Here is a 27,259-nt window from a genome sequence, read left to right on the forward strand (position 1 = left end):
GGTCCATCTGAGCTTTCATTTTCTCAAAGGCAGAGCAGGATACCCAGGGCTCAGTTTACACCTATCACCATTTCTAGCCACTGGGGGACCATAGGCAGGCTGGGGGAACGCATATTAATGTTAAAAAAACTCATAAAGTGAATTTTTCATGCCATGGGACCTTTTAATTTACCTTAACTGAACAGCTTCAGAGTCATTGGAATGGTTATATGACTTTTTTCGAGTTGAATGGTGGTCGTCTCGCTTCCCCTAGCGCCTTTGAGCGGAAAAACCACCCTTGCAACTGGAGCCAGGGTGTTAAAGTCCCGCCCATAGCCGCTCGACCAATAGCGAGTCAATCACAGCTGTCAATCATGACGTTGCACCCCGTTTTTATAGCATCAAATAACTAATAAAACCAAACTCATCAGAAAAATTAACACTTAAACAAACATCAGCGTGATAAGAACTACATAAAATGACAGAAACCTTATTTGTGTAAAAATGTATTTGATGTGTACTTTGACTTTTTAGTTTGGCCCATATCCTATCCGCTAACATGGAGGAGGCAGGATTTATGACCTATACTGCAGCCAGTCGCCAGGGGGCGATCCAGATGTTTTTTCACTTATTCATTCTATAAACCCCTAACAGACATTAATTCACACAACCACTTGTCAAGAAAACATATTTATATTAATGCATTTAAGCAAACAATGTGCAAATGTTCTGAACCATTTCTTTTTTCTCATTTAATATTTTTCATTCATTAATTTCTCACTATAAACAGGTGTAATAACAAGTTTTAGAGTGAGCCGTCAACTTTGCCCCCGCAGAACAGCCTTATTTCCGGATCTATTTTATCTAAATCTTCTTGAGTTATTGCAGAAATAATAGCTTGACCCTCGGGGCACGTCTACATTCATATTTACTGCTGCCGTCCCATTATTGCTCGGGGAAAGGTCTGTCACCAGTGTTTACCGTTGCCCTCTAATGCTCAACCTTTGTAGCTGTTAAACTGAATCTAATGAGAATTTCATAGCCCTTCTTCCAAAGTGCACAAACAAAGATTGAGGTTTATTGATGAAACCCTCCCTCTGGATTGCAGTACAGTCGCTGGCCTCCTCCTGGAACCAAACCCTGAGCAACGCCACCGGCCAGTGGAGCGGTGAGTCGGACACATTGCTCTTCTCTATCATGTGTGAAACGGATTCCAGCTGTTACAAAAGCAGCTCTGTTGCGGAATACCCCACGAGGGAAACAAGTTAGATGTGAACTCGGATTATAAAGACTAACATCAAAGACTAGAACAATGCTGGAAATAGATTTTGGCGACGCGCCGCACCAGACGACGCTCAGTAATAATCATTAAATCCTGTGCACACAAACAGCTCATTCAGCTCCAAGACTTATTAGCAACATCATCGGAGCATTGTCAGAATTGTTACCATGGCTATATGTAGTCCTGAGCCATGACGGGAATGTACGTCTGTGTCTGACGTTTCTGTCCTTGCGATTTAGGCTCGGGACTCTCCTGCGACACCTCCATCGATGGCATCGGCACCTGCTGGCCTAGGAGCGGCGCGGGCCAAATGGTGTCGCGACCCTGTCCCGAGATGTTCTACGGTGTCAGATACAACACCACCAGTAAGTCCTCGCTGTCAGCTCCTGCCATGCCAGCCAAAAACAAGAGAACAATAGATTAAAAGCCAGATTGAATTTGGTATCACCCTCCTTCCTCCCTTACGCGTCTATCCCTTGGGCAAATCCTGTTTACATAATTGTGTATATACAGAAATTAGCATGAGCATACAAATTAGCAAGAGACACAGAAGAGTGTAATAACATTTGTACACAAAGTAGGACAGCTGCACATAATGCAGCATTAGGAAACCAGGAGAGGAGCGTGATGCACTGAAGACAAGACAAGTGGTGCACCCGCTGTGAGACAGAAAGATGGGATAATGTTACAAAAAGAAGCGTCTGAGATGCTTAAGCCTGTTAAAACGCGAGATAAAAGACTTTACTAGTGTTTGTTCTTAATTTTGGCAATCACTGCCAGTCAAAAAGTCTTTTTGAAACGTGATCTGGGTCATATAGAATCAAATAATCTGACCCATTTTCATGTGCACATGCACAAATGCACAGGAATAATCTTTTTGTTATTCGCCTCCTGGTTTATTATTCACAGAGATGTCCCAGGAGGTAGCTCTGAACAGATAATAGGAATGCTGTCTGTGCTGGGTTATTATGCTGTCCCGTCTGTACTTTTTTTTTTTTTTATCACCGACCGAAATTTGTTCTGTGGGAACAAATAATAAAATGTAAAGTAGGGTTGCAAATAGTCTCGCTTTGCCAGACCTTCCTCCACAGCGATGCGGAGGAGGGTCTGGCTAGTCCACACAGCATTCCTGGATGAGGGAAAAAGGTGCTCTGGTTTATTGGCATTTCTTTAAACCAATCACAATCGTCTCTCTCCTGGCGCCTCTGCAAAATAGCCTCAGGAAGGAACTTGTTTTACAAAAGTTGTTTTAGTCGTGCGAGAGAAAACTCAGATTGGACAGATAGTCTAGCTAGCTGCAGAGATCTGAGGAGCAGTTAACCATAGTCCTCAGAAATTGGAGTTTAAAATTCCAACACAAAGAAAGAGGAAGGTAACGGACATCCGGCCGAAATGAGGGACATCCGGCGGAATTTTGGTCGGCAACGGAGCGACCCATTCAAGTGGAACATCAAGGATATAGACTAGGTTGCAAATAATGAGTAATCAGAATAAGAATCGGAATCATTTATTTGTGTAAAACATTGTCACAACGAAATTTAAGTGCTACTCCTTCTGGTGCCTAGACGTATACATTCCTATGCACGCCATACCCTTCCACAAACCATAACCTCACATACACATCATTTTTCTTTTTTTTTAAAGATCACAGTACTGGAAAAGTGCAAATGCAGTGCAAAACAGGCAAGATAATTATTCGGCATGATGAAGTCCTATTTCTGTAATTGAATGTTTAGAGTTGTGATGGCTGTAAGGAAAAAAGCTGTCTCTGAGCGTGGATGTGTGGGTTCTGACAGACCTGTAACGATTTCTTGAGGGGAGTAACTGAAAGTGTTCGTGGCCTGGGTGAGAGGAGTCCTTGATTATGTTTTTTTGCTCTGCTGAGGTAGCGGGGTGAGACGATGCTGTCAAGTGTGGGCAGCGAGCAGCCAATTATCTTCTCTGCAGACCGGATGACCCTTTGCAGTGATTTCTTCTGTGCAGCTTGCGTACCACACTGTGATGCAGTACGTCAATATGCTCTCTACGACCACCAGCAGCAGCGTCTCATTTAGGTTGTTTCTCTTTAGCAGTCTCAGGAAGTAGAGACGCTGCTGTGCCCTTTTTGATGATGATGATGATGATGGTGGTGGTGTTAGCTGTCCAGGAGAGGTCGTTAGCGACGTGGACTCCCAGGAGTTTGAAGGTGTGGACCCTCTCGACGCCAGCACCTTCGATGAGGAGTGGCGGTGGGTCCATCTGCCGCCTTCTCCTGAAGTCCAGAGTCAGCTCTTTGGTCTTCGATGTGTTGAGCTGACGGTGGTGTCGCATAGTAGAGGGAGATGAGACGCACTAATCAAGGGTCTTCAACTTTTTTTAGACCAAGGACCCCTAAGCTGAAAGAGAGACCAAGTAGGCCCCCCCCCCATGATCTGATATTATATTGGATTCATATTAATGTATATTTTCAGACATTTAAATTTGAAAACAAAATTAACTTTCAAAAAGTAATTTTTTTTTTTAAACATCATTTGCAAGGGGAGCCCCCATCTCTGGACTAATCAGTTAATCATTTAGCCTATGAGATGTCAAAAAATAAAGTAACAAAATGCCCATTACAGTTTTTCAGAGGCCAAAGCGTTGCGTTCAACAGTTCAAAAGCCCAAATATTCAGTTTACAATCATGTAAAACAGAGACAAAAGCAACAAATTCTCACATAAGAAACATATTTGGATTATTTAAATAGTAGTAATAGTAGTGATGCACTGAAGACAAGACAAGTGGTGCACCCGCTGTGAGAAAGAAAGATGGGATAATGTTACAAAAAGAAGTGTCTGAGATACTTAAGCCTGTTAAAACACGAGATAAATGTCTTTACAAGTGTTTGTTCTTAATTTTGGCAATCCCTGCCAGTCAAAACATCTTTTTGAAACGTGATGTGGGTCATATAGAATCAAATAATCTGCCCCTTTTTATGTGCTGTTTCTCTATAGATATTTAAGAAATCAGTTTTCTGAAAAAGTAAGAAAGTAGTTCAGATTTCTGCTCTGGGGCCGAACTCTTCCTGAACTCCTCTGCGCCACCGTTTCTTCTAAGGTCATACTCGTAGAGTAACTGAAATCAAATCTCTGCGGCAAAACAGATATGCTCTGTCAGTTATGCCTGGGGAGCTCTTTTTGAAAAGAAATCTGCTCTCAAAAGGGTGAAATGAATATGTCTGTGGCCATTCATGGCTCTAGGGATAGTAGTGCACTACTTTGCGGGCATGCTCCATTTTAACGGCTATGCACTATTTTTCAAGCCATTTGATAATAGAATGCCTAAAAATCTGCACATCATTTGGGGGGAAAACATGATAGTTGTCGAGGAAAAGAATCCTCCTGTAGAGCCGACTTTCTGTTTTGTATCTAACTGTTCTCCAAACGTCTTCCTCACTATGAAACCAGAACACAACAAATGTTGAGAATGACTCATTTTCACTACTGCCACCTAAAGAGAGCTATTTTTAAGTTACATAGCGTAGGCAGGGTAGGAATTTGGAATTAGGAATTACTCATGTTGAAACCTATTTTTTCTTATACTAAATTGGAGTAGAGATTACAGAATAAATTGACAATATTTCCCCAAGAACAGAACTTTTGCACTATTTATAGCCGGTCCAATCAGAGAGACTGAGGGGAAAAGACACAAAGTTATTTTAAAACTCTCAAAGATTCGGGGCTGAAAACAGCCGGGGCTGGAGCCCCAGTAGAATCAGTAGATGTTTAGCATGTTAATTTGCTAAACTAAGACGGTGAACATTGCAATAATTATGCCTGCTAAACATCAGCATGTTAGCATTGTCATTGTGAGCATATTAGCATGCTGACGTTAGCATTCAGCTTAAAGCACTGCTGTGAAAGAGCACAGCACAAATAGTTTTGGCAAAAAGGGATTTATTTATTCTACCTTATTTAACCAGGGAAGTGTTCTGGCTAAGATAGAAAACAATTAAATGCCAGTTTTGATATCCTAAAGCACAACATGATGTCTACTCATGTCTCGTTTCATCTGACCAACAGTCCAAAACCCAACGATATTCAGTTCACTGTCAAAATAAAAGTACGCTTCTCTCATTAAAATGCAGACAAGAGATGAGATGAGATGAGATGAGCCTTTATTGTCTCCTATCGGAGAAATTCGTCTTGGGCAGTCGAGAGAACAGAAAATGGCAACGCATCGCACATAAACACACAATAAACACACAGTAAACATGCATACAACGTAAACCATCTGATAAACCTCACAAAGACCACCCCCCCAACTACCCTCCCCCACACTCACAGAAGAGGAGAAGAGAACCCACTGCCCATCCTCCCCCCTCATATTGCACTTAATTCTTCCCAGATGCATATTTCCCATGAAATCATGCTGTGGTCAATAACTTATGTATTGCACAATGCCCAAATGCACAACTGCACAATGCCGTATTAAATAAAAAAAATTGCCCTATGAGATATTGCACTTCCTACAACCATAATGGTGAGTACAACAAATACAGTATGACCTATGCTTTAGTCTATATACAAAACATCCCCCATTGCCGCCAGAAATTACGCCAAATGTCCTTCATTTTCGCTGTCCGTCACCTTCCTCTTCGTTGTAATTTTAAACTCTGGTGGATTTCTGACTTTCCCCACTGTTGGTCTGGGGATTGATCCGACGACCTCCCGGTCCCAAGCTCTCGTCTCTAACCTCTAGGCCACCACTGCCTTGTCCTGTGACCCATTTGAGTCCCAGATGATTACAAATTTCAGCTCCATTGCCTCTGCAAACCTTTCACCCTTGTTTTATTGCAATCTTTATGACCACAACGCCAGCTTGGATCCATTTCTGATGTTGACTTGGAAACATCCTGTACCCATCCTGTTTTAGCTGCTCCTGAAAAAACAGCAACTGTAAAAAACTAAATTTTTGGCATACTAATAATGATACCATCCACATTACTCAATGACTTTAATGTCTTGGGAGGAATTAAATCAGGTAGCATCATCGTCAGGTCTCCGTCTTCTGAAATAGCACCTTAACCTTTTCCTGATCTCATTATTATGAGATAGAAAGTCAGAATTATGACATACAGATGTCATTATTACGAGATATGGTTTTCTTTCTTTGGTGAAAACAATGTGCATTTGTACAAAAGAATCAAATCCCATTTCTCTTTAAAAAATAACTGACGGGATTAATCAATTATCATAATAGCTGCTGATGAATATTTAAACCTGTCGATTCAAAAATGTATTAACTGACTCAACGTTTCGGCTGTGAGACAAAAATGTGTTGCAAAATCACGAATGAAACAAAAATGCAAACATGAAAACATGATTCATAAAATATTGTGAACCCAAGGGCTGTCTAAACAACCCAAACGCTTACTAAAAAAAACATTGACTGATTGATAGCGGGACTTTTTGGGATTCCGGTGTGAATTAATAACCAGTTTATTGAGGATTTAAATTGAAACTTTAAGCACAGGGTTTAAAATGTTGTGTTGTGGCCGGTTAACATTTTGTAAATCATAAGAGTCATGTTTAATTCATGTTTTTTTCAAGAATGAGTTATGTAAACCAATTACAAGGTTCAAATGGATGTGATTCTGATCAAATATGGATTTGTAGTCTGTGACGTGTATTCAGTCCCGTTACTGAGGCACTCTGAAGATAACACAAACAGCACAGGAAACACAACCAGGTACATTTCAGAGATGAAAGCAGTTGTGTATCTTGGTAATTTAAAGGAACACGCCGACTTACTGGGACTTTAGCTTTATCACCGTATCCCCCAGAGTTAGACAAGTCCATACATACCCTTCTCATCTCCGTGTGTGTTGTAACTCTGTCTGACGCCCCCCAGCGCTAGCCTAGCTTAGCACAGATCCTGGAGGTAACCAGCTCCATCTAGCCTAGCTTAGCACAGATCCTGGAGGTAACCAGCTCCATCTAGCCTAGCTTAGCACAGATCCTGGAGGTAACCAGCTCCATCTAGCCTAGCTTAGCACAGATCCTGGAGGTAACCGGCTCCACTAGCCTACTGCTCTGAATAAGTGACAAAATAACGCCAACATGTTCCTATTTACATATTGTAATGCCTTCTGAGAATATAGTTCCCAGTATGTATACGGTTAGAAGATGGCTGTGTGTCATGTGACCTTGTTTTTTGTACACGCTGTGACTAGACAAATCACAACATGGAAATAGGAACATGGTGGCGTCATTTTGTCACTTATTCAGAGCAGTAGGCTAGATGGAGCCGGTTACCTCCGGGATCTGTGCTTAACAATAGTACCTCCAGGATCTAGACTAAGCTATGTTAGCTCGGGATCTGGGCTAAACTAGGCTAGATGGAGCCGGTTACCTCCAGGATCTGTGCTAAGCTAGGCTAGATGAAGCCGGTTACCTCCAGGATCTGTGCTAAACTAGGCCAGATGGAGCTGGTTACCTCCAGGATCTGTGCTAAGCTAGGCTAGCGGTGGGGGCGTCAGACAGAGTTACGACACGCACTGAGATGAGAAGGGTATGTATGGACTTATCTAACTCTGGGGGATACGGGGAATAAGACAAAGTCCCAATAAGTCGGCGTGTTCCTTCAAAGTGTAGAACGCCCACGGGGAGGGAGGGAGGAAGGGAGAGAGGGAGAGGGAGAGGGAGAGGGAGAGAGACCTATCAGCTGAAGGTCAACAGTGGGAAAAGGTTACAGGACACAAGATGATGACTTCATGAAGATTTACTGTCTACCACTTTGGACCGGACTGAAATATCTCAACAGCTACAGGATGGATGACTCATGTCAGTGGTGACTCAATTACAGACTAAAGGGACTTGATAAGAAGGAGATTGCTGCATGAAACAAATGCATCACTTTTAACACACAGTGTGTAATTTCTGCCGCTGAGGGGTCATTCAAAACAATTACAAAAGACAGACTTTGATGACGTTGTGAACTAGCGTGGGATCATGGGATTTGTTGTCTTGATTGTTAAAGCTAAAGTGCACGACTATTTTATATTAATAACTCCAGTAGACTAGGCTATTTTATTCAGTGTAAACATCAGATGGATATTCTTTTCTCTAATACAGATAAACCTGTGTCAACCGCTCAGGGCTCCTGTTCAGCAGTCACATCCCACTCACTTTCACCCACTCACTCTCCCATTGGGGATCAATAAAGAGTATAAATTATAAAGAACAATTACCCGCCTGGCTAGTTAGTTAGCTTCCTTACTAGGAGGCTCAGTTCTCAGTTCTCAGTTCAGCATCATCTGTATTATATAGAAGAGTCACTTCATCCCATGTTTAAAGTGAATAACATAGTCTTGCCAGCATACTTACTGGAGTTCCACAACTACATATCCTCTAAAACTGTACAATTTTGGCTGTATTGTTTGTGTCTCCTTCAAAAATTGCTCTTGAGAAATTTTATGTTTATTGTCCCACTGTTAGATGAAATTTATGCCCATGCATTCAAACTGCATACAAAGTTTTAAATTAGAACATTTAAATACTCAAGTACAAGTACGTGTTTATATTTTAATTTGCTTGAAGAGGCATCCCAAGCCAAAATAGTCACCAAAGAATGCGCAGATACAGGCTGAACAGGCTGTGACCAATTAGTTTCCACTCCATTTCACTGGTAACGGATTTGCTGCCACCAGGAGACAAGGTGACTATAAATTCCTGTGTGTTGCTGCTGTACAGGCGCTGATCAACTTAAAGCTTTTTATACACAAACCCTGTTTAATTAGATGACACAGCTCCATAAACTAAACTTTAGGTGCTAATCTTCATGAGAAAATGGAGGAATATCTGCTCTGTTCTATCTGTAAGAACATTAAAGCAGCTTGTTCAGTCTTTGGTTTTGTCATTTCGGCCTGCGATATGCTCCAGTGCAGCTAGAAAGCATCATATCTTGGGTAAAAACGATCTGTGAACGCTTCACATACTTCAGAATCTAAACTATATGTGAGAGGCTGATGTGTAGTCTTCTCTTCTGTCCTGGGCATTTGTGCGGAATATTAACTGGCAACTTTTATGATCATTCATGCAAAAACATTTCATGGTTCCAGCTTCACAAATGTGAAGATTTGCTACTTTTCCTTATGTTTGCATACAGTATCATCACGTGTGGGTTTTTGGATATTAATAATTAGATGAATAAGACCATATTAACACATAAAAGCACTGGAAAAATAACACGTTTTTTTTATGTAAAGAGCAGGGCTGCAACTATGATCATTTTCATTGTCAATCCATCTGTTGATTATTTTCTCGACTAATCGATTAGTTGTTTGATCTCTAAAATGTCATAAAATGGTAAAACATGTGGATCAGTGTTTCCCAAAGCCCAAGATGACGTCCTCAGATGTCTTGTTTGGTCCCCAACTCAAAGATATTCAGTTTACTTTCACAGAGGAGAGAAGAAACTAGAACAATATTCACATTTAACAAGCTGACATCAGAGAACTTTGAGACAAACTGAAAAATTGATTATTTAAATAGTTGGTGATTAATTTAATAGCTGACAACTAAACCAATTAATGGATTAATCTTTGCACCTCTAGTAAAAAGAATAAGTAAAGGAACTGTAGCTGTATCGTCAGACAAACAAGGTTTCAGTGCTAATCTCAGTAAGCTACACTACTACGTTTTGGTTTAAAAACGAATATCTTTTGCTACGTTTACACCTCACGTCCACACTACTACGGCGTTTTGGTGCCCCTAAAACGGAGACATTTGGAAACACTGCCTCCTCTGTTTTGGTTTGAAAACTCTGGGGTTGTTTTGTAGTCTGGACGGACGCAAACGGAGACCTTTGGAAACGACGACACACGTCATTCAGTCTCATCGGTTAGGTAGCTTACAGACCTTTCAGTAACAGTTCCACCTCGTCCTCGCTGCAAGCTAATACATCCCTGCTCTTATTTTCACCTTTGTTGTTCTTTCTCCAAAATATTTTCTTCCACATCCATGATTTTCAACCGCAGAGTAACGTCAGACGATCTGCTTCCTGTTTACACCGGCCCGCACATGCCCAGTGTGTCTGAACGGTCATGTGATGTGTGTTGTCGGGCGTGTTAATACGAACGGAGATTAATTCTGCTTTTTTATTGTCTCAAAACGCCGCTTAAAAATGAAAATACAGTAGTGTAGATGTATCCTCAGTAAAGAATAAGAAGACAGAAGCAGCAGTATTAGTAGTAGTACTGTAAGTAGTATCAAGAAAATATGAAGTGCTTTTTTAGAGGAAAGCAACTGCAGAACGGTGAGCAGAGTGGGCACTTAAAAACCTGAGTGGATCTAGCTGTTGTCCTCAGATCCACAGGGAGATTATTGCAGAGTTCAAGTCCACAAGTGCAAGTCGGCTTCCATTTTTAATCTATCTGGGTCGCTGGGAAAGGAAGAAGCTGAATACCCGGGACGTATTTCAGCCGCAGATCAACTACAAAGCCAAAGACAAATCCATGAAAAGATTTAGAGACAAGCAAAAGGATCTTAAATTGGATTCTGAAACTCACTGCAGTGAAGAAGAGGGATGAACATTCTTGTATTTGCTCCAGTAACGGATAGCATGAAGGGTCATGAACCGGACTCAAAATCCAGAAATGTTAAATCTGCAGCAACAAACTTGCTCTCATCCTGACCACAAAACCTTTTTTTGTTCACAGCAGATTATTTTCGGCAGACAGGAGAGAAGCTGTAAGCTGCTACGCTGTGGTGGAGGAAGTATTCAGATCCTTTTCTTAAGTAAAGGACTTGCACATTTGACATGCTTAAAAGGAATTTTTGGCACCCCTGAAAGAGGTTTTAGCCAGCGCCAAAGTGTGTGCAAAACAATCTTGCTTTGTAAAGTAACTGAAGCTATGTAGAAAGTGTCATGAAAAGAAAAGACTCTAGTGAGTACCTGAAATTTGTAAATAAAAAAAGCACTTTGGGAAATGAACTTGGTTACCACTGCAGCTACAGGCCTGAATGTTTGGGCCTGATAAAGTTACAACAGCAACAGCTTCTAAAAATAAACACTGCTGCTAAAAATGCTAAGCAGATGTAAAGCCATTGCCAACATCCATTGTGTCTGAGGTCTGAAGTGTAAATAGCACTACAATGAAACGGCAGTACAATAAAACAGGGCTGGAATTAAAAGATTGATTCTCCGATTCAAATCGATCTTCATTTAAATGATCCGATATCGATTCATGAAATTCTGAGATCGATCTTTTAAGGTGCTCATATAATGCTAATTTTCAGGTTCATAATTGTATTTAGAGGTTGTACCAGAATAGGTTTATGTGGTTTAATTTTCAAAAACACCATATTTTTGTTGTACTGCACATTCCTGCAGCTCCTCTTTTCACCCTGTGTGTTGAGCTCTCTGTTTTAGCTACAGAGTGAGACATCTCACTTCTGTTCCATCTTTGTTGGGAGTCGCACATGCTCAGTAGCTAGGTAAGGACTACTAGCCAGTCAGAAGCAGAGTATAAGGGTGTGCCCTGACAGTACCTAGGTAAGGACTACTAGCCAGTCAGAAGCAGAGTATGAGGGCGTGCCATGCTAGCAGCTAGGCGAGCATTATAACGTGTGTTCCAAAGTGACCATGTCTGTCTCTGAAGTAAAGGCTGGACTACAGTAGAGCTGTTTGGAGCAGTTGGTGAACAGTGTTTTCTGTTGGAGATGGTAAGTCCCTTTGGGGGGGACTTTGGGCTTTTTCACTTTGTAAACCTATAACGTGCACAAAAAGATATATAACACGATAAAGGAAAGGGAAAAAGCATAATATGAGCACTTTAAGAGGCTCTGTTTTGAAGCTATAGTGAAGATATTGGTATCATAATAAACTAGACGATCTAAGGAATCCCACACTAAAGAATGTCACGCCAAAGTTAGGCAAAATTTTGCCGAGGGGAAAGCAACTTGGCCATTTTCACAGATCAGATGTATGGCTTTAGGTATACCGTCTCTGCATCACACCAAAGAAAGTGCTTTTTTTGTGTCTGTAACTGCCTTGGGGTCAATTCTTAATGACAACATTAATATTTTTAATAATGCAGCAGGTTAGAAGGTTCTTTGTACAATTTACAGCATTAGTTCTCTTTCATATTCAAGATGAATTTGTATGGTAACATGATTATCCCAAATCGACTCAATGTTGAATCGAATCCCATTGAAGCATGACTTTGTGATTCTGAATGGAATCGATTCAGGAAGTCATTGGTGATACCCAGCCCTACAATGAAACAGCATTACTAGAAACAGCTCTTCCATTAATCAGGGCAGTAGGTGCCAGGCTGGATTTCTAAAATTAGATTGTGACAAATCCTTGAGTTAAGCTGTAGAAGTATGTGAGCATGGTTTCACTGTTTTTATCAGAACAAGTCAAACTGATGATATTAGGACGGATGAATAAATCCCTGCCCAACAATTTAACCCCCTCAGGTCACGTCAAAAATAAATTATTAAAAGTATAAACACAGTAATAATGTAAAAAAATAAAAAATTATTAAGCCTGAACGATGTGTCAGGGAGGTTAGAACGCCAGCACAAAGGAAGAGGAAGGGGATGGACATCCGGCGGAATTTGTGGCAGCACCGAAGCAATCCCAGAAGTGGAAAGTCGTGGATATAGACTAACTACTAACTAATATCCCATTCATCGTACGTGAGCAGTCGGGCAATGCATTCTGGTAGCATTGCGATGACTTTCGAGAAGCGGGGCGTCAAGTTGCTGGCTCTTCATTTGCATAAAGTTAAATCCAGGCTACTTCATGCAAATCAGGGACGTCCAGCTTGACTCGCCGCGTCTCGAAAACTCACGAAAATCTTTTAAGGTAACCGTTGTCGATCTAAAATGAAGACCGATTTAGCATCTGCAGCTTATTTCTCGCATAAAATGTTTTCAGAAACAAATTTCAGTGAACTATCTTCGTTAAATAAGAGAAAGTTTCCAAAAAAGCCGCCATGGTTGGTCTGTTTTGAAATTCGGGAGCAGACAGCCCCACGTGAAGCGTTCGTCCAATGAGGTGCAGCCATCGTGGTTTTCAGAGGGTGGAGCCTGTTTTCTTTGCTTGTCAGTGAAGACAAACTGATAACTGCTAGTGGCGACAACATATTTCATTAGTTTTTTGATATAAAATATCCCATCTTCTAGGGGTGGGCGATATGGACAAAAAATAATATTGATATTTTTGACGATTTTGACAATAACGATAATTAGACGATATCCTTTAAAAGTCAGATTTACTTAATCACTGATGATAATAATGGGCACAATGTTGAATGAAAACAGTTCTTATTTATTTTCTTTAAAATGTATTTAAGTAAAAACAATTCAAAGAAATACAAAATACTAATACTATACTAATACTAATTGAACTAGTATAGGAACATTGAACTCTGAGTACACATTCAGTTGTTCACCTCTGCTGTAATGTAAATTGTGCAGCATACAAGCAAGATGAAATCATAACAATAAACAAAGGGCTCTGTTCTGTAACATATTGCACACAACCATGTCCTTATTGGAAGCAGTCCTGGAGCTGGGATAGGGCCGTGTCAGGTCAGGTTTTGATAGTCCTACTTGGCTGTATAGTCCTTCTGACATTTATGCTGGGATCAGGAATAGTTGGATGTGACCTGACTGGCCCAGGTGAGGGAGAAGTGCAGTTCTGTGTGCTTTCTTGATGTTAGGGTATACATGGTTTAGTGTGTTCTTCCCTCTAGTACCACAATCTACATGCTGGAAAAAAGCTGGGGAGTACAGACTTTAAGGTAAAAGTATTGTTTTTTGAAATGGAGTCTGCTGGGTTTAGCTTTAGCGACCTTAGAGCTGTTTCAGGTTAAACAAAAAGGTCTTAAAGAGGTTTTAATAAGGCCTATATATGAATGGATCCTTTCCATAATGTTGTTAGACACTTAGAATAATAATCTGAGCATTTCAGTGGCAAAAACAGCACTTTTAATGGACCAAATTGACAATGTACATTTGACCACCCAATAAGACCCAATCAGGTGGCGAAATGTTGGCGTCAGTGTCGATGTTGCCAAAGGTCTTCGTTTGCAGTCGTTGAGACTGCAACACAACCCCGCAGGATGAGAGGTGTAAACATAGCAAAATATATTCATTTTATTTTTTGTTTTATATTTCGTAAATGTAGTCTGAAGATCAAACACTTCAGTTCATCTTTAATCTGAGATTTTGAAGCGTTCAACACTCGCTAATCATACTAATCATCCCGAGCTCCCCGGTATGTCTGATGCTCTCTGAAATGATTGCAGCATGTTGTCAGATATGAACGGAGGGGATGACAGACGTCCAGGGGGCGTTGTCCAGACCGCTCAGCCGCTGATTTGTGACAGGTGCCCGTGGCGCTGCACACCCTCCCCTGGGTGTGTGACTCAGCCTGGCATATCTCTCAATGTCGCTGCACGCCGTGCCCCACCCAGAAACCCCTCCGCCATTTGTTGCCAAGCTTGACTTTCTCTTAATGTTCCCCAGAGGGAGGCCAGTCCATGTGTGTGTTTATGTGGATGGATGTTTCACCGTCTGGCTGTGAGTTGTCGGGTCTTGCACCAGCCAGAGTGGATAGAGGAGATGGAGGAGGGTGGCTGGGGGGGTTGTGGTTTTATTTAGAGTAGTGCTCGCAGTCAGTGGGGTGGCAAAATCCTCACCCCGGCTTACTTTCCTGCTCACTCACAAATAATGCAATACATCTTTTTGTTGAATGAGCTGGAGCACAACGCAGCATTTGTTGAATATTAATTGATGAATGCATGTGGGCTTGTACACAAGGCACATCAAAGACAGAAGAGAGAAAAGGAAAAAAAAAACTAAAAGTGATGTGAGGGAGCCTGTTTGTGTGTTCCTGCAGTAAATTGGACACGGAAAGTAGATTAGTCTTCTCTCTTTAGACTGCGCAGTCCTCTGCAAACCCTCGAGGTGTCTCGCGCTGCAGAACCAAAGAGAAGTGGGCCAGAACACACACCCAGTGTGAAAACTGGCATCGATTTTTCTTTTTTTCCCCCTCAGTGTGGACTAGCTGCAATTTCTCAGGAGTTGCTCCAGTTTCCAGTTTGGATGAATTTAACAAGTTTTGCTATTAAATGAAAATGAGGTGGCAGGAAAGTTTTCCATGTTTTCGGAACACAGGTACAACTGCTCACCTGAATACTCACGATTGTTACAGAGTGGAAGTGTTGGGGAGGTGTGGAAAGTTGCAGTAATACGCCAGTTGTCTGCTTCATCTCAGAAACATTCAGGAGTTATGAGTTGTTTTTAGTGAATAGATTTGTGTGTGGAAGAGACCGATTTACGGCTGGATTAATTCACTTTTAACTGGTACGAATGTATGGTAGCTTTATTTTGCTTTGTTGCATTTTAAGCCTTTATTTATAGGACAGCTGAAGACATGAAAGGAGAGAGAGAGAGAGAGAGGGAATGACATGCAGCAAAGGGCTACAGGTTGGAGTCAAACCCGCGGCCACTGCGTCGAGGAGTAAACCTCCGTATATGGGCACGAGCTCTACCAGGTGAGCTACCAGGCGCCCCGGAAATTAGCTTTGTACAGTACCGTATTATCATGTGCTCACTGTTTTGTAAGAGGTACAGGAGGAAGTATTCAAGTCCTTTACTTAAAGGTGCAGTAGGTAAGATTTATAAAACTAACTTTCTGTCATATTTGCTGAAACTGACCCTATGTTCCAGTAGAACTACATGAAGCTGGTAATGGCAACACCTACAGCCTGTAGTGCGATTTGCAAAAATCCACCGCTCCCTGTTCAGATGCACCAATCAGGGCCAGGGAGGGTGTCTTAACTGTGTGTCAATCACTGCTCATGCACAGGCATTCATTCTCCCTTGTGGGGGGAGGGGCTTAGGAGACCGTTTTGGGCTTTAGCAGAAAGGGGGGAGGGACTGAGAAGTTGTTGATGTTCAAATTTTTGTCCTGAATCCTCGCAATCCTACCTACAGCACCTTTTAAAGTGCCCATATTATGCTCATTTTCACGTTCAAAATTGTATTTAGAGGTTATATCAGAATAGGTTTCATGGTTATGCTTTAATGTTCAATACCTATGTATGTACTACTAGCCAGTCAGCAGCTTCTTTTTAGAGTATTGAGGGCATGCTCTGACAGTACTCTAGCTAAGGACTACTAGCTGTTTCAGAAGCATAGTATGAGGGCATGCCCATCGTACCTAGGTAAGGACTACTAGCCAGTCAGAAGCAGAGTATGAGGGCGTGCCCTGACAGTACCTAGGTAAGGACTACTAGCCAGTCAGAAGCAGAGTATGAGGGCATGCCCTGACAGTACCTAGGTAAGGACTACTAGCCAGTCAGAAGCAGAGTATGAGGGCGTGCCCTGACAGTACCTAGGTAAGGACTACTAGCCAGTCAGAAGCAGAGTATGAGGGCGTGCCCTGACAGTACCTAGGTAAGGACTACTAGCCAGTCAGAAGCAGAGTATGAGGGTGTGCCCTGACAGTACCTAGGTAAGGACTACTAGCCAGTCAGAAGCAGAGTATGAGGGCATGCCCTGACAGTACCTAGGTAAGGACTACTAGCCAGTCAGAAGCAGAGTATGAGGGTGTGCCCTGACAGTACCTAGGTAAGGACTACTAGCCAGTCAGAAGCAGAGTATGAGGGCGTGCCATGCTAACAGCTAGGTGAGCATTATAACGTGTGTTACAAAGTGACCACATCTGTCTCTGAAGTAAAGGCTGGACTACAGTAGAGCTGTTTGGAGCAGTTGGTGAACAGTGTTTTCTGTTGGAGATGGTAAGTCCCTTTGGGGGGGACTTTGGGCTTTTTCACTTTGTAAACCTATAACGTGCACAAAAAGATATATAACACGATAAAGGAAAGGGGAAAAGCCAAAAATCATAATATGAGCACTTTAAGAAAAAAGTACCTATACCCCACTGTAAAAATACTTTATTGAAAGTACAAGGTCTGCATTGGAAATGCTACTTGCATGTGGTTGTCAGGAGAATGACAACCATAAGTGACACTGCACCTCAACACAGAACTTTTCCAGTGACTTCACTCACAGAGTTTCTGAGCGTCCATGAACAATGGCTGACCTGCATACATCAAGTAAACGCATCATGTTACAGCTCAGTTTTTCTGTAAAAACACCTCATTTAGAGCAAATATGTTTCTTCTCTTCCCTGCTGGTCCTGCTTTTAATTAGACCGCTCAGAATGCACAGAGGAGGAAGATGCTTCGTAGCCGCATGATCCGTTGTGTTGAAGCGCTAAGTAAGTGTGACCAATTTTGGGTCAGCATATTTGCTCATGTTGGGCATACAATTACAGCAGCATTTTCCCTCTGTTCTGCATTTCTTCAGCCACAGAGAACCCTCTCGTATTTGTTGCTGAGCTGTGTGTTTGCATGGCCTGTAGTGTTTGAAAAGAGGGTCATTTATTCAGATTCAGATTAGTTTGTCATTCAAGCATGTTTAAAACATGAAGGAGCTAAATTTGTTACCCAGATTTAGCTTACACAATAAATAACATTTTAAGTGTTTTAGCTAAAATAAAATACTAAATAAAACCTTAAACCTATAATAAATAGAAAACTATAATTAAAAGAATAGTGCATCAGTCGCCACAGTGACAAGTGAAGAGGACAGGGACAAGTCTTCAAGAGTTCATAAAGCTTGATTTATGGTTCTGCATTGAATCTACGCCGTTGCTACGCATATATACGGACCCCATGTCGTAGCCTGACATGCACCTCCCCAGAAATGTAACTACACGCAATACATTCTCACTCCCAGCTCGTCAATTACTGGCGCTTGGTCAGTGGCTCTCAGCGTCAGATAAGGTATTTTATTGTCACATACACATAGCGAAATTAATTCTCTGCATTTAACCCATCCCTCAAGGGAGCAGTGGGCAGCCATTTACAGCGCCCGGGGCACTGACCGGAGAACCTACATGTGCATGTTTTTGATGGTGGGGGAAACCGGAGCAAACCCACACATACATGAGGAGAACATAAAAACTGCACACAGAAAGGCCTGGAACGACCTGGATTCAAACCTAGAACCTTCTTGCTGTGAGGCCACAGTGCTAACCATTGGGCCACCATGGTTGCAAGATACCGACGCAAGAATCGACCTTTAGCGTCTGTATGGAACACACCGGGCGGAGCAGCAGCTTGACCGCGGCGCTGTAAGATGATGTAGTATTAAGAGTAGTCTCGAGTAGTCTTCCTCCTCAGTGCTGCAGAGGAAGGTCTGGCTAGTTCACACAGCAGATGGGAGAAAACCATGGGCGGCGCTAAACGCCGGACGGAGCCAAGGTGCCGCTGCAAAATAGCCTCGGGAAGGAACTTGTTTTGGTGGAATTTTTGTAATTGTAATTTATTTATTTGAACAGGGACAGTGCACAAAAAACATTAATAGATGTCTTGTGCCAAGTTGTAGCAAATTGCTAGTTTCTGCCTGTAGTCCCTGGGCAGGTAGATGGCGCAACAAAATACAGACAAAGTATTTACAGTATACAATACAGATACATAAAGTCATACAAATCTACAGACATTATTGTCCCCTATCCCACCCCATCTAGAGCTAAAACTAGCATAAACACAGTCATTTAGCACATCAATTCACTGGTGGGAGCAAGTCTGCTTTGTTAACAGCCAATGCTTTGCTAAGCGTGAGAATGAGTGCAAGTTAGTGCATGAAATTAGCTCTGTAGGAAGAGTATTCCACTGATTTATAACCACAAAGGAGAATGATGTCCTCCCAAATGCAGTACGTACATGTGTACGTTCAAAGGTTGTTTTAGTCGTGCTACAGAAAACTCAGATTGTACTTAACGTACATTTTTGTAACCCCCACCCACAATCTTTTCCTACACCTAACTTTCCCGCTCTTGTGCCGCATGTCAGTTAATTGATGTCCTGAAACAGGAGCTTCACAAAGTGACGCCGAGAGTCCCGACCAAGCGCGTCCAATAATGACGCGAAACGGCTAGACGCTAAAGGAGAGTTTTTGCGTCGGTAACAAACGCCCAAAGGCACCTGACTATACTACGGTAGTATATTCTGTACTATACACTTCTATACAAGTGTTTTTGTAAGCTGCTGAAAACTGCTGCTGGAAATCCAATTTCCTTGCGTGAGTCATCCCAAAAGGATCAATAAAGAGAGAAGTCTAAGTCTAAGTCTGACCAAGTGCTGGGAGTGAGAATGTGTCGCTACATGTCGCGGCGACGCAGGCCGCAACTAACTGTGATTGGTCCACTCGGCCCTGGCCTATGGCACATTTCCCTCTACTCAGAACTCATTCTCCTTAAATAAACAACATGAAATCGAGGCGAGGGTTAACTTTTCCTGCTACAGCTTTCCCACCGCGGTCAGAAAGAATAGGGGAGACGCTTTGTTTCTCCGCCGCCGGAGTCAGTACACGCTCCGGGCCGAACCCCCATCATTCTCTTCCCCCTCGCTCTACCACACGCTCCACACACACACACACACACACACACACACAAACACACACACAAACACACACATGCATATATTGTGTTCCATCCACATGTAGGCCTACCTAGAGCTCCTGTTTCCACATGGAGGATTTAAATTTAGCATCTGGCACAGGCCTGTGGCTGTTTAAACACCCGTTCAGAAACAACAATGGCCAGGCACTGAGCAAAGATCAAAACAGATCTAATCTGAGCCTTCTAAAGATGCTCACAGCCAAACGTGTGTGCCGTTAATATTAGCTTCTGGCAAATCCCCAGTTTGGCAGCAGTCACTAAATTGGAATCAGCAGATATTTTAGGGACCTTGAGATTGGGACCGTTGCAAATGGCGTTTTTACGATGCTGTCAGAGGCTCGTTCCCCCCTGCAACCTGCGAGAAGACTGCAAGAGAATGCTAATAGCGTGAGAGTGAGCTCCTGTAACAAAAAGCAGACGCACAGAATGAATCTCACATTATACGTGCATGTTATGTATGAATGTTCGCAGTAAATGTAGCACCCTGTAACTTTTAATAAAGTCAGAGAGAAAGAGATTTTTCCAACAAATATTCAGGAACTGGCCTCTGTCCCAACTTAACCACACAAATACTGGCCGCTTAGTGAAAGTCAGCATTGTGTATCAACTCTTAAAGGCATAGTTCCACATTTGTTTATGTATGATTCTTCACTTTCTTATTTAGAATGAGATGAGAAGATTGATATCAGCGTTAAGAACAGGGCTGGACTCAGGAGGTGGTTAGCCTAGCTTAGCATAAAGACTGGAAGCAGGGGGAAACAGCTAGCCTGCCTCTCTCAAAGTGAAAAAAATCCACCTAAAGCTCACTACTTAACACATGCTATCTTGTATGTTTAACCCGTACATAAACATTAATGCAAAATGTACATTATTTTCAAGTTGTGCATAAAAAAAATTCAGAAATATTTAGAAGAAGAAATCTTTCTGTCACAGTGTTTGATTTTAAGACAATGACACACAGAGTGTGTCATTCAGTTTAAGTCTATCGACATTAAAGGTCCTATGACCTGGTGCTCTTTGGATGCTTTTATATAGACCTTAGTGGTCTCCTAATACTGTATCTGAAGTCTCTTTTATATAATAATAGATTGAATTTATATAGCGCTTTTCATGGACTCAAAGTCGCTTATATAGACCTTAGTGGTCCCCTAATACTGTATCTGAAGTCTCTTTTATATAGACCTTAGTGGTCCCCTAATACTGTATCTGAAGTCTCTTTTATATAGACCTTAGTGGTCCCCTAATACTGTATCTGAAGTCTCTTTTATATAGGCCTTAGTGGTCCCCTGTATCTGAAGTCTCTTTTATATAGACCTTAGTGGTCCCCTAATACTGTATCTGAAGTCTCTTTTATATAGACCTTAGTGGTCCCCTAATACTGTATCTGAAGTCTCTTTTATATAGGCCTTAGTGGTCCCCTAATACTGTATCTGAAGTCTCTTTTATATAAACCTTAGTGGTCCCCTAATACTGTATCTGAAGTCTCTTTTATATAGACCTTAGTGGTCCCCTAATACTGTATCTGAAGTCTCTTTTATATAAACCTTAGTGGTCCCCTAATACTGTATCTGAAGTCTCTTTTATATAGACCTTAGTGGTCCCCTAATACTGTATCTGAAGTCTCTTTTATATAGACCTTAGTGGTCCCCTAATACTGTATCTGAAGTCTCTTTTATATAAACCTTAGTGGTCCCCTAATACTGTATCTGAAGTCTCTTTTATATAAACCTTAGTGGTCCCCTAATACTGTATCTGAAGTCTCTTTTATATAGACCTTAGTGGTCCCCTAATACTGTATCTGAAGTCTCTTTTATATAGACCTTAGTGGTCCCCTAATACTGTATCTGAAGTCTCTTTTATATAGACCTTAGTGGTCCCCTAATACTGTATCTGAAGTCTCTTTTATATAAACCTTAGTGGTCCCCTAATACTGTATCTGAAGTCTCTTTTATATAGACCTTAGTGGTCCCCTAATACTGTATCTGAAGTCTCTTTCCCGAAATTCAGCCTTGGTGCAGAATTACAGCCACTAGAGCCAGTCCCACAATGAGCTTTCCTTAGGATGTGCCATTTCTGTGTCTGTAGCTATTGAGGAGGAGAGAGGGGGGGCAAGGTGGAGGGTGGGGATGTGGCCTTGACCACCTGCCACTTTTCTCGTTTGAAAGCCATGATGTCTCTCTCTCTCTCTCTCATGGGTTGGCCAAATTCTCTGGGCAGGCAAAGCAGAGAAAGGGGAGGTAACCTTGCTCCTTATGACCTCATAAGGAGCCCAGATCGGCCCATCTGAGCTTTCATTTTCTCAAAGGCAGAGCAGGATACCCAGGGCTCGGTTTACACCTATCACCATTTCTAGCCATTGGGGGACCATAGGCAGGCTGGGGGAACGCATATTAATGTTAAAAAAACCTCATAAAGGGAAATGTTCATGCCATGGGACCTTTAAAACATTTTGCACTACAAAAATGTACTATTTTGTTCAACCTGTATTGTCCACGGAACGTGCATAAATTCACGGTATTAAGGATGAAGAATATACACAATAGACTACAGAGATGTTTTACAAGATATAGCCTAATATCCTCGATGTTACTGAACACAGAATCACGGCGCTCTCACAGATAATGTAACAATCATATAGGTCATTCTTTTTCCGTCAGTTTGGCAAGGTGGACGAGTCTGAACACGACAGACTCGAATCAGAGCGGTAGCAAATTCAAAATGCTTTGTCGCTGCAGTTGTGAAAAAAAAGCTACCTTTGTTGCTGAATTCATTGGTTATTAATTGAACACAAAGTCTCTCGCTCACAAAATGTCCTTTAATCCTCTGAGTACGAAAGACTCAGCGGCGCGTCCAAGCAATGCTCGACAAAACTCTGAGTCAAAAAGCGATATTACAACATTTCATTTCAGACATTTATCTACAAATTTTATCATATATTAACACTACTTTGTGAACCTTGAGACTTTGGTTAATTCATTTCAAGCACCGAAACAATTTGTACAACACATCATAAATTAAGGTATGTTTTCAGAAGAGATTTGAGGAATTTCAAAAAGCGCACATCAACGTTTCAGCTCTAGCACCAAATTATCTCTTTACACGTTGCTCTGGGACAGATTTGGGCGTCACTATACGGAAAGCTGAGTTTGTTCTGAACATTTTTATATGAAACAAATGGAGATCAGTTATATGCAAATACCTTTTAAAAGGTGAATTTAAGAAGCTGTGTGAAAATGCCCTTAGACATTCAGAGGGATAAAGGAACAAATGATCTTTCACTTAATGAGACTGTGTGTGAACTTGTCCTTTTTAATTCTTAATAATCAAAACGTTTAGTTATCTCCTCTTTTAGCCACTCTCACTCCTCTTTCTGTTCTCCTCCATGCTTCCTTTGTTAGTTTCCTCTGGCTCACAGTGTCTGATTTATCTCCTCACCTTCATTTCCTTAAAGGTTGTAAAGAGCTGCACTTTTTTTTCTTTCCCCTCTTCTGCTACAGGTTAAACAAATACATGAATTAGTGAGCTTTAGAAGTAGCTATATGTCCTCTCTTTAAACAGAACCGGGAAAGCTGTTTCCCCCTGCTTCCAGTCTTTATGCTAAGCTAAAATAACTGACTCCAGCTTCCAGACTTTTGCTTGAATAACCTTTTAAATGCAGGACTTTGACTTGAGACAGATTATTTCTGCACTGTGGTATTACTACTTTTTCTCACTGTAAGTAATGGTGTTTCTGCAAAGAAAGGAATAAGTAAAGTAGATGACCTCTTTAAAGAAGGGATTCTAATGAACTTCGAAGAAATGACATTCCAAGGAAACATTTTTCTTTTAAAATATCTTAATATATAAGTGAGGAACTTTATCAGTCGGGATTCCTGCACTCTCATCCTTAGAAGAAATTATAACAAACATATGCAATGAGAGGGGTTTGATTTCCTCAATATATAACTGGCTTGCATCTGGCTCTACAGAAACAGAAATTAATAGCTAGACTTGAGACATGGAGGGCGGACTTAAAAGAGGACATTTCAGAAAACGATTGGAAGAAAACTTGTGACGCATCACAGAAAGAAACAGCAAACTCTAATTTAAAGCTACTCCAATATAATTGGCTGATGCCGACATACACAACTCCTATTAAATTAATACAACAGTAATATACCTGACCTTTGTTTAAAATGCAAAGAGGCTAAAGGAACATGTATGCACTGTGTCTGGGAGTGTGACAAAATGAAAACATTCTGGAGGGAGGTGAGCAATAAAACCACGTTCATCTTGTCTGTGAACATTCCACTTGGCCCGAGGCTATGTTCACACTTCACACTCTTTTTTGACAAGAAAAAGTTGACTAGGGCGCTTCTGTAGTGGAAAAAAAAGCTGGCAGCGTTTTTATTCCAAAAAGCAGCCGAGAGCATCTTTTGTTGCTATGACAACAGCTACTCCTACAGTATCCTAGCTAGAGCGCTAGGTGGAGCGGTGCTAACGTTAGATAAAACAAAGTGGTGGAGCGAGCTAGAGAAAGAACAGAGAGAGAGAGAGAGAGAGGTGCTAACGTTAGATAAAACAAAGTGGTGGAGCGAGCTAGAGAAACAACACACAGAGAGAGAGAGAGAGAGAGAGAGAGAGAGAGAGAGAGAGAGAGAGAGAGGTGCTAACGTTAGATAAAACAAAGCGAGTTCCCTGTATAGGGAGCATCCGTTCATACTGTATAACTCGCTGTATTCCGACTCCATTTTTTCTTGTTGTTATGGAAATGACAGGTCTGGCTACTCCGCTTATCATTGGTCGGTTGTCCAAAAAGCACTTGACGTAGGGCGTTTCTTTTTCAGAAAAGTTTAACTTGTGGTGTAATCGGTAGCGATGCTGTAATGCTATGTGGAGAGGAATCCGCTGACACTGTTTCTTGATTATAAAGGTTTATTCACATTCAAGAAATCAGCATCAAATTACAAGCCCTGCAGAGCTCGGAGAGGACAGCTTCTCAGATTCTCTAAAGTCACTCTAAAGTTCTTTGTGTGTGGACCGCATATCTATATTCCATGAATTGGGGTGGGATCGATAACTGACCAATGGCTTCATGCCAACTGGCTCTGTCTTGGAGGGCCCCATTGATAACACTTTTCCAGATGTGTCTTCTGAAAGTAGGCTAAAGTTCATTACTTCTAGCTACATATAGATAGTTCAGATATGACCTAAATACAAGTTATAGAATGATCAGAATAAAGTAGGATGTTAATATACCTCAAACTTTTTTCATCTTCAAAAAGACTGCAAAAAAGAAGTCGGCGGTGGCGTTTAAAAAAGTGCTCAGGATTTTGTTGAAAACACGGTTTAAAGTCAAAGTCAAAGTCAAGTTTATTTCATCCATAAAAATGGAAATTACAATGCTCCGTTTACTCCGTAGGATTATAATGTAAAACAGGCGCTGGCAGCTTAAAAAAAGACGCCAAGTGTGAACATAGCCTAAGATGATTTTGCTGCACCTGTATCCAACAAATCTGAAACCCTGAAATCTGAAAGAATATAAATGCATTGATTTTGCTATACTACAGCCAAAATATAGCTCTTCTCTGGAAGAAAATGGAGGCACATACAATTGATACTTGGATGAAGAATATGGCGCAATGTATGTCCATGGAGATACTGACATATATATTGAGAGTTAAATTGGGGCCGTATGAGAAAATCTGAATGCCATTTGACCAGTTTGTAAAAGAAGAAGACATAGTGGAGCTGCTACTGTCATATCATTTGCTTTTTGTTTTTTAATTGTTGTAATAGGGCAGAGGCTGGGAGAGAAATTGTAGTTGCAAAAAAAATTAATAAAAAATAAGTAAGGGCATTTCACACCTATAGTTCGGTGGACTTGGTGCGATTCGGGGGTGAAGTTGCAACATTGATGCATCTTTCATTTGGTTCGGTTTGCATTCACACTGCACTTTCTCAAAAGCACCAAACATTGTAAACAAATGTCACACGGTGGAAACGGTCACTGGTCTGTTGGACAGAATATCTGAGTCACACAGACACTTCCTGGTCTCAGAGATAATGGAGCAACACCAAATTTATAACATATTGGGTCTTACTGGTTCTGCTTTAATGATTCTGATATTTTAGAAGAAGGCGAACAATGTGAGCAGCTGACAGACAGCGAGTGAAGGAGAGAGAGATGATGAGGATGTTGTCACACAGACGACGAGATCACAGGTTAGGGATCTGAAAGTTATCCTTTTGAAAGAGCTTTCCCACCGCCCCAAACGGACCGGACTATCCGAACAGACGCTCCAGGCTTCGGTTAAAAGGGACCAAACCGCTCAGCTCTTCTTCTGCCTCTGCAAATCCTCTCGCCTTGATCTCACAAACAAAGCTAATAAGCACATATGTTTCCTCATATGTCCGGGTTTGCATACTGTAGCACTGTAGCAAATGAAGACAACACTAATCCTTCCAACAATACTGCTTCTATTATAAGTAGCATCTGTAATGAAGCAGAGCGTGGGCATTAAATCCATATTAATTTGCTTCAGCTGTTAAACTCCTTCCACCTCTTCTCAGGCAAACTGATAGCAAACGATGCCAAAAAACAAATAAATGAACATTTTAGAGGATTATCACCAGGCTGCTTAATGTGATCATTTTCATAAAGTGGTTTAACAGTGCCAGAAAGAATTAATTTGAAAGTGTATACCTTTAAGCTTTTGGCTCTGCATGAAGACCTCTGCTGTGACGTGTCATTGTGCAAGGTTTTCCCTTCCATTATAAGACTAACTGTAGGCGCAGCATACAAGCCGTTTGAACATAAAATCAATGTAAGCATCAAAACTAACTTTGACTAATGACTTATGAAGTGGGAATTTTGTCTAAAATACATGCCCAAAATAAGGCCCTAAGGCCAGAGAAATCTGACTCCAATTACCCCAATTCCCGCGCCTTCTTCAATCGGACTTAATGTTTACCAAAACACAAGGACCAGTCTGAGACAAAGTGTACAACACAGCTGTGGCTTCAGTTTCCCTAGCAATCAGACATCAAGTCAGAGCTGGTCCACTAAGTTGTCTCCGAATTATGAGCCCTGATCTGTCCTCTCCTTCAAGCTTTTATCCATTCCTCATAGAGGGTGGGGGGTGTCTTCTTGTTTGTAGACAGAAACTGGTATCTATACAGACACACATGCCAAGGTCGGGGCCCCGTGTGGTGCAACGTCCTCTTCCGTTCTCACAACCTTTAAGCGATGCACCTCTATGCCATAAAAGCCTAAACTATTTTTATGACTTAAGCTTAACTTTCTGTGCATCAGAGGTCACCCGGAGTACTTTTAACCACTTCCTCAATGACTAACACAGTTCGTTTGCAATGAGCACATACATTTTGTTAATAAAATATTTCTACCCTTGTCAGAACGCTGACTTACTGGGAATTTAGCTTATTCCACGTAACCCCCAGAGTAAGAGAAGTCGATACATACCCTTCTCATCTCCGTGCGTGCTGTA

General features: G+C 41.5%; 1 protein-coding gene across 4 annotated transcripts in view; it reads left to right on the forward strand.

Annotated features, from left to right (window-relative positions):
* LOC120550763 (corticotropin-releasing factor receptor 1-like) overlaps positions 1-27,259 on the forward strand; it is a 96,562-nt gene that overhangs the window by 10,133 nt on the left and 59,170 nt on the right. For 2 of the 4 annotated variants that reach the window (XR_005637777.1, XM_039787562.1), the window contains exons 3-4: positions 1,088-1,147; positions 1,501-1,626. Coding sequence is in view for 3 of the 4 variants with exons in the window: in XM_039787562.1 (XP_039643496.1) it covers positions 1,088-1,147; positions 1,501-1,626 (186 nt within the window). In the remaining variant the exon portion in view is untranslated. The remainder of the gene's footprint in view (positions 1-1,087; positions 1,148-1,500; positions 1,627-27,259) is intronic. The other 2 variants (XM_039787565.1, XM_039787563.1) reach the window with 2 other exon arrangements.

This window comes from Perca fluviatilis, chromosome 21, assembly GCF_010015445.1.
Source record: "Perca fluviatilis chromosome 21, GENO_Pfluv_1.0, whole genome shotgun sequence".
Classification (NCBI taxonomy): domain Eukaryota; kingdom Metazoa; phylum Chordata; class Actinopteri; order Perciformes; family Percidae; genus Perca; species Perca fluviatilis.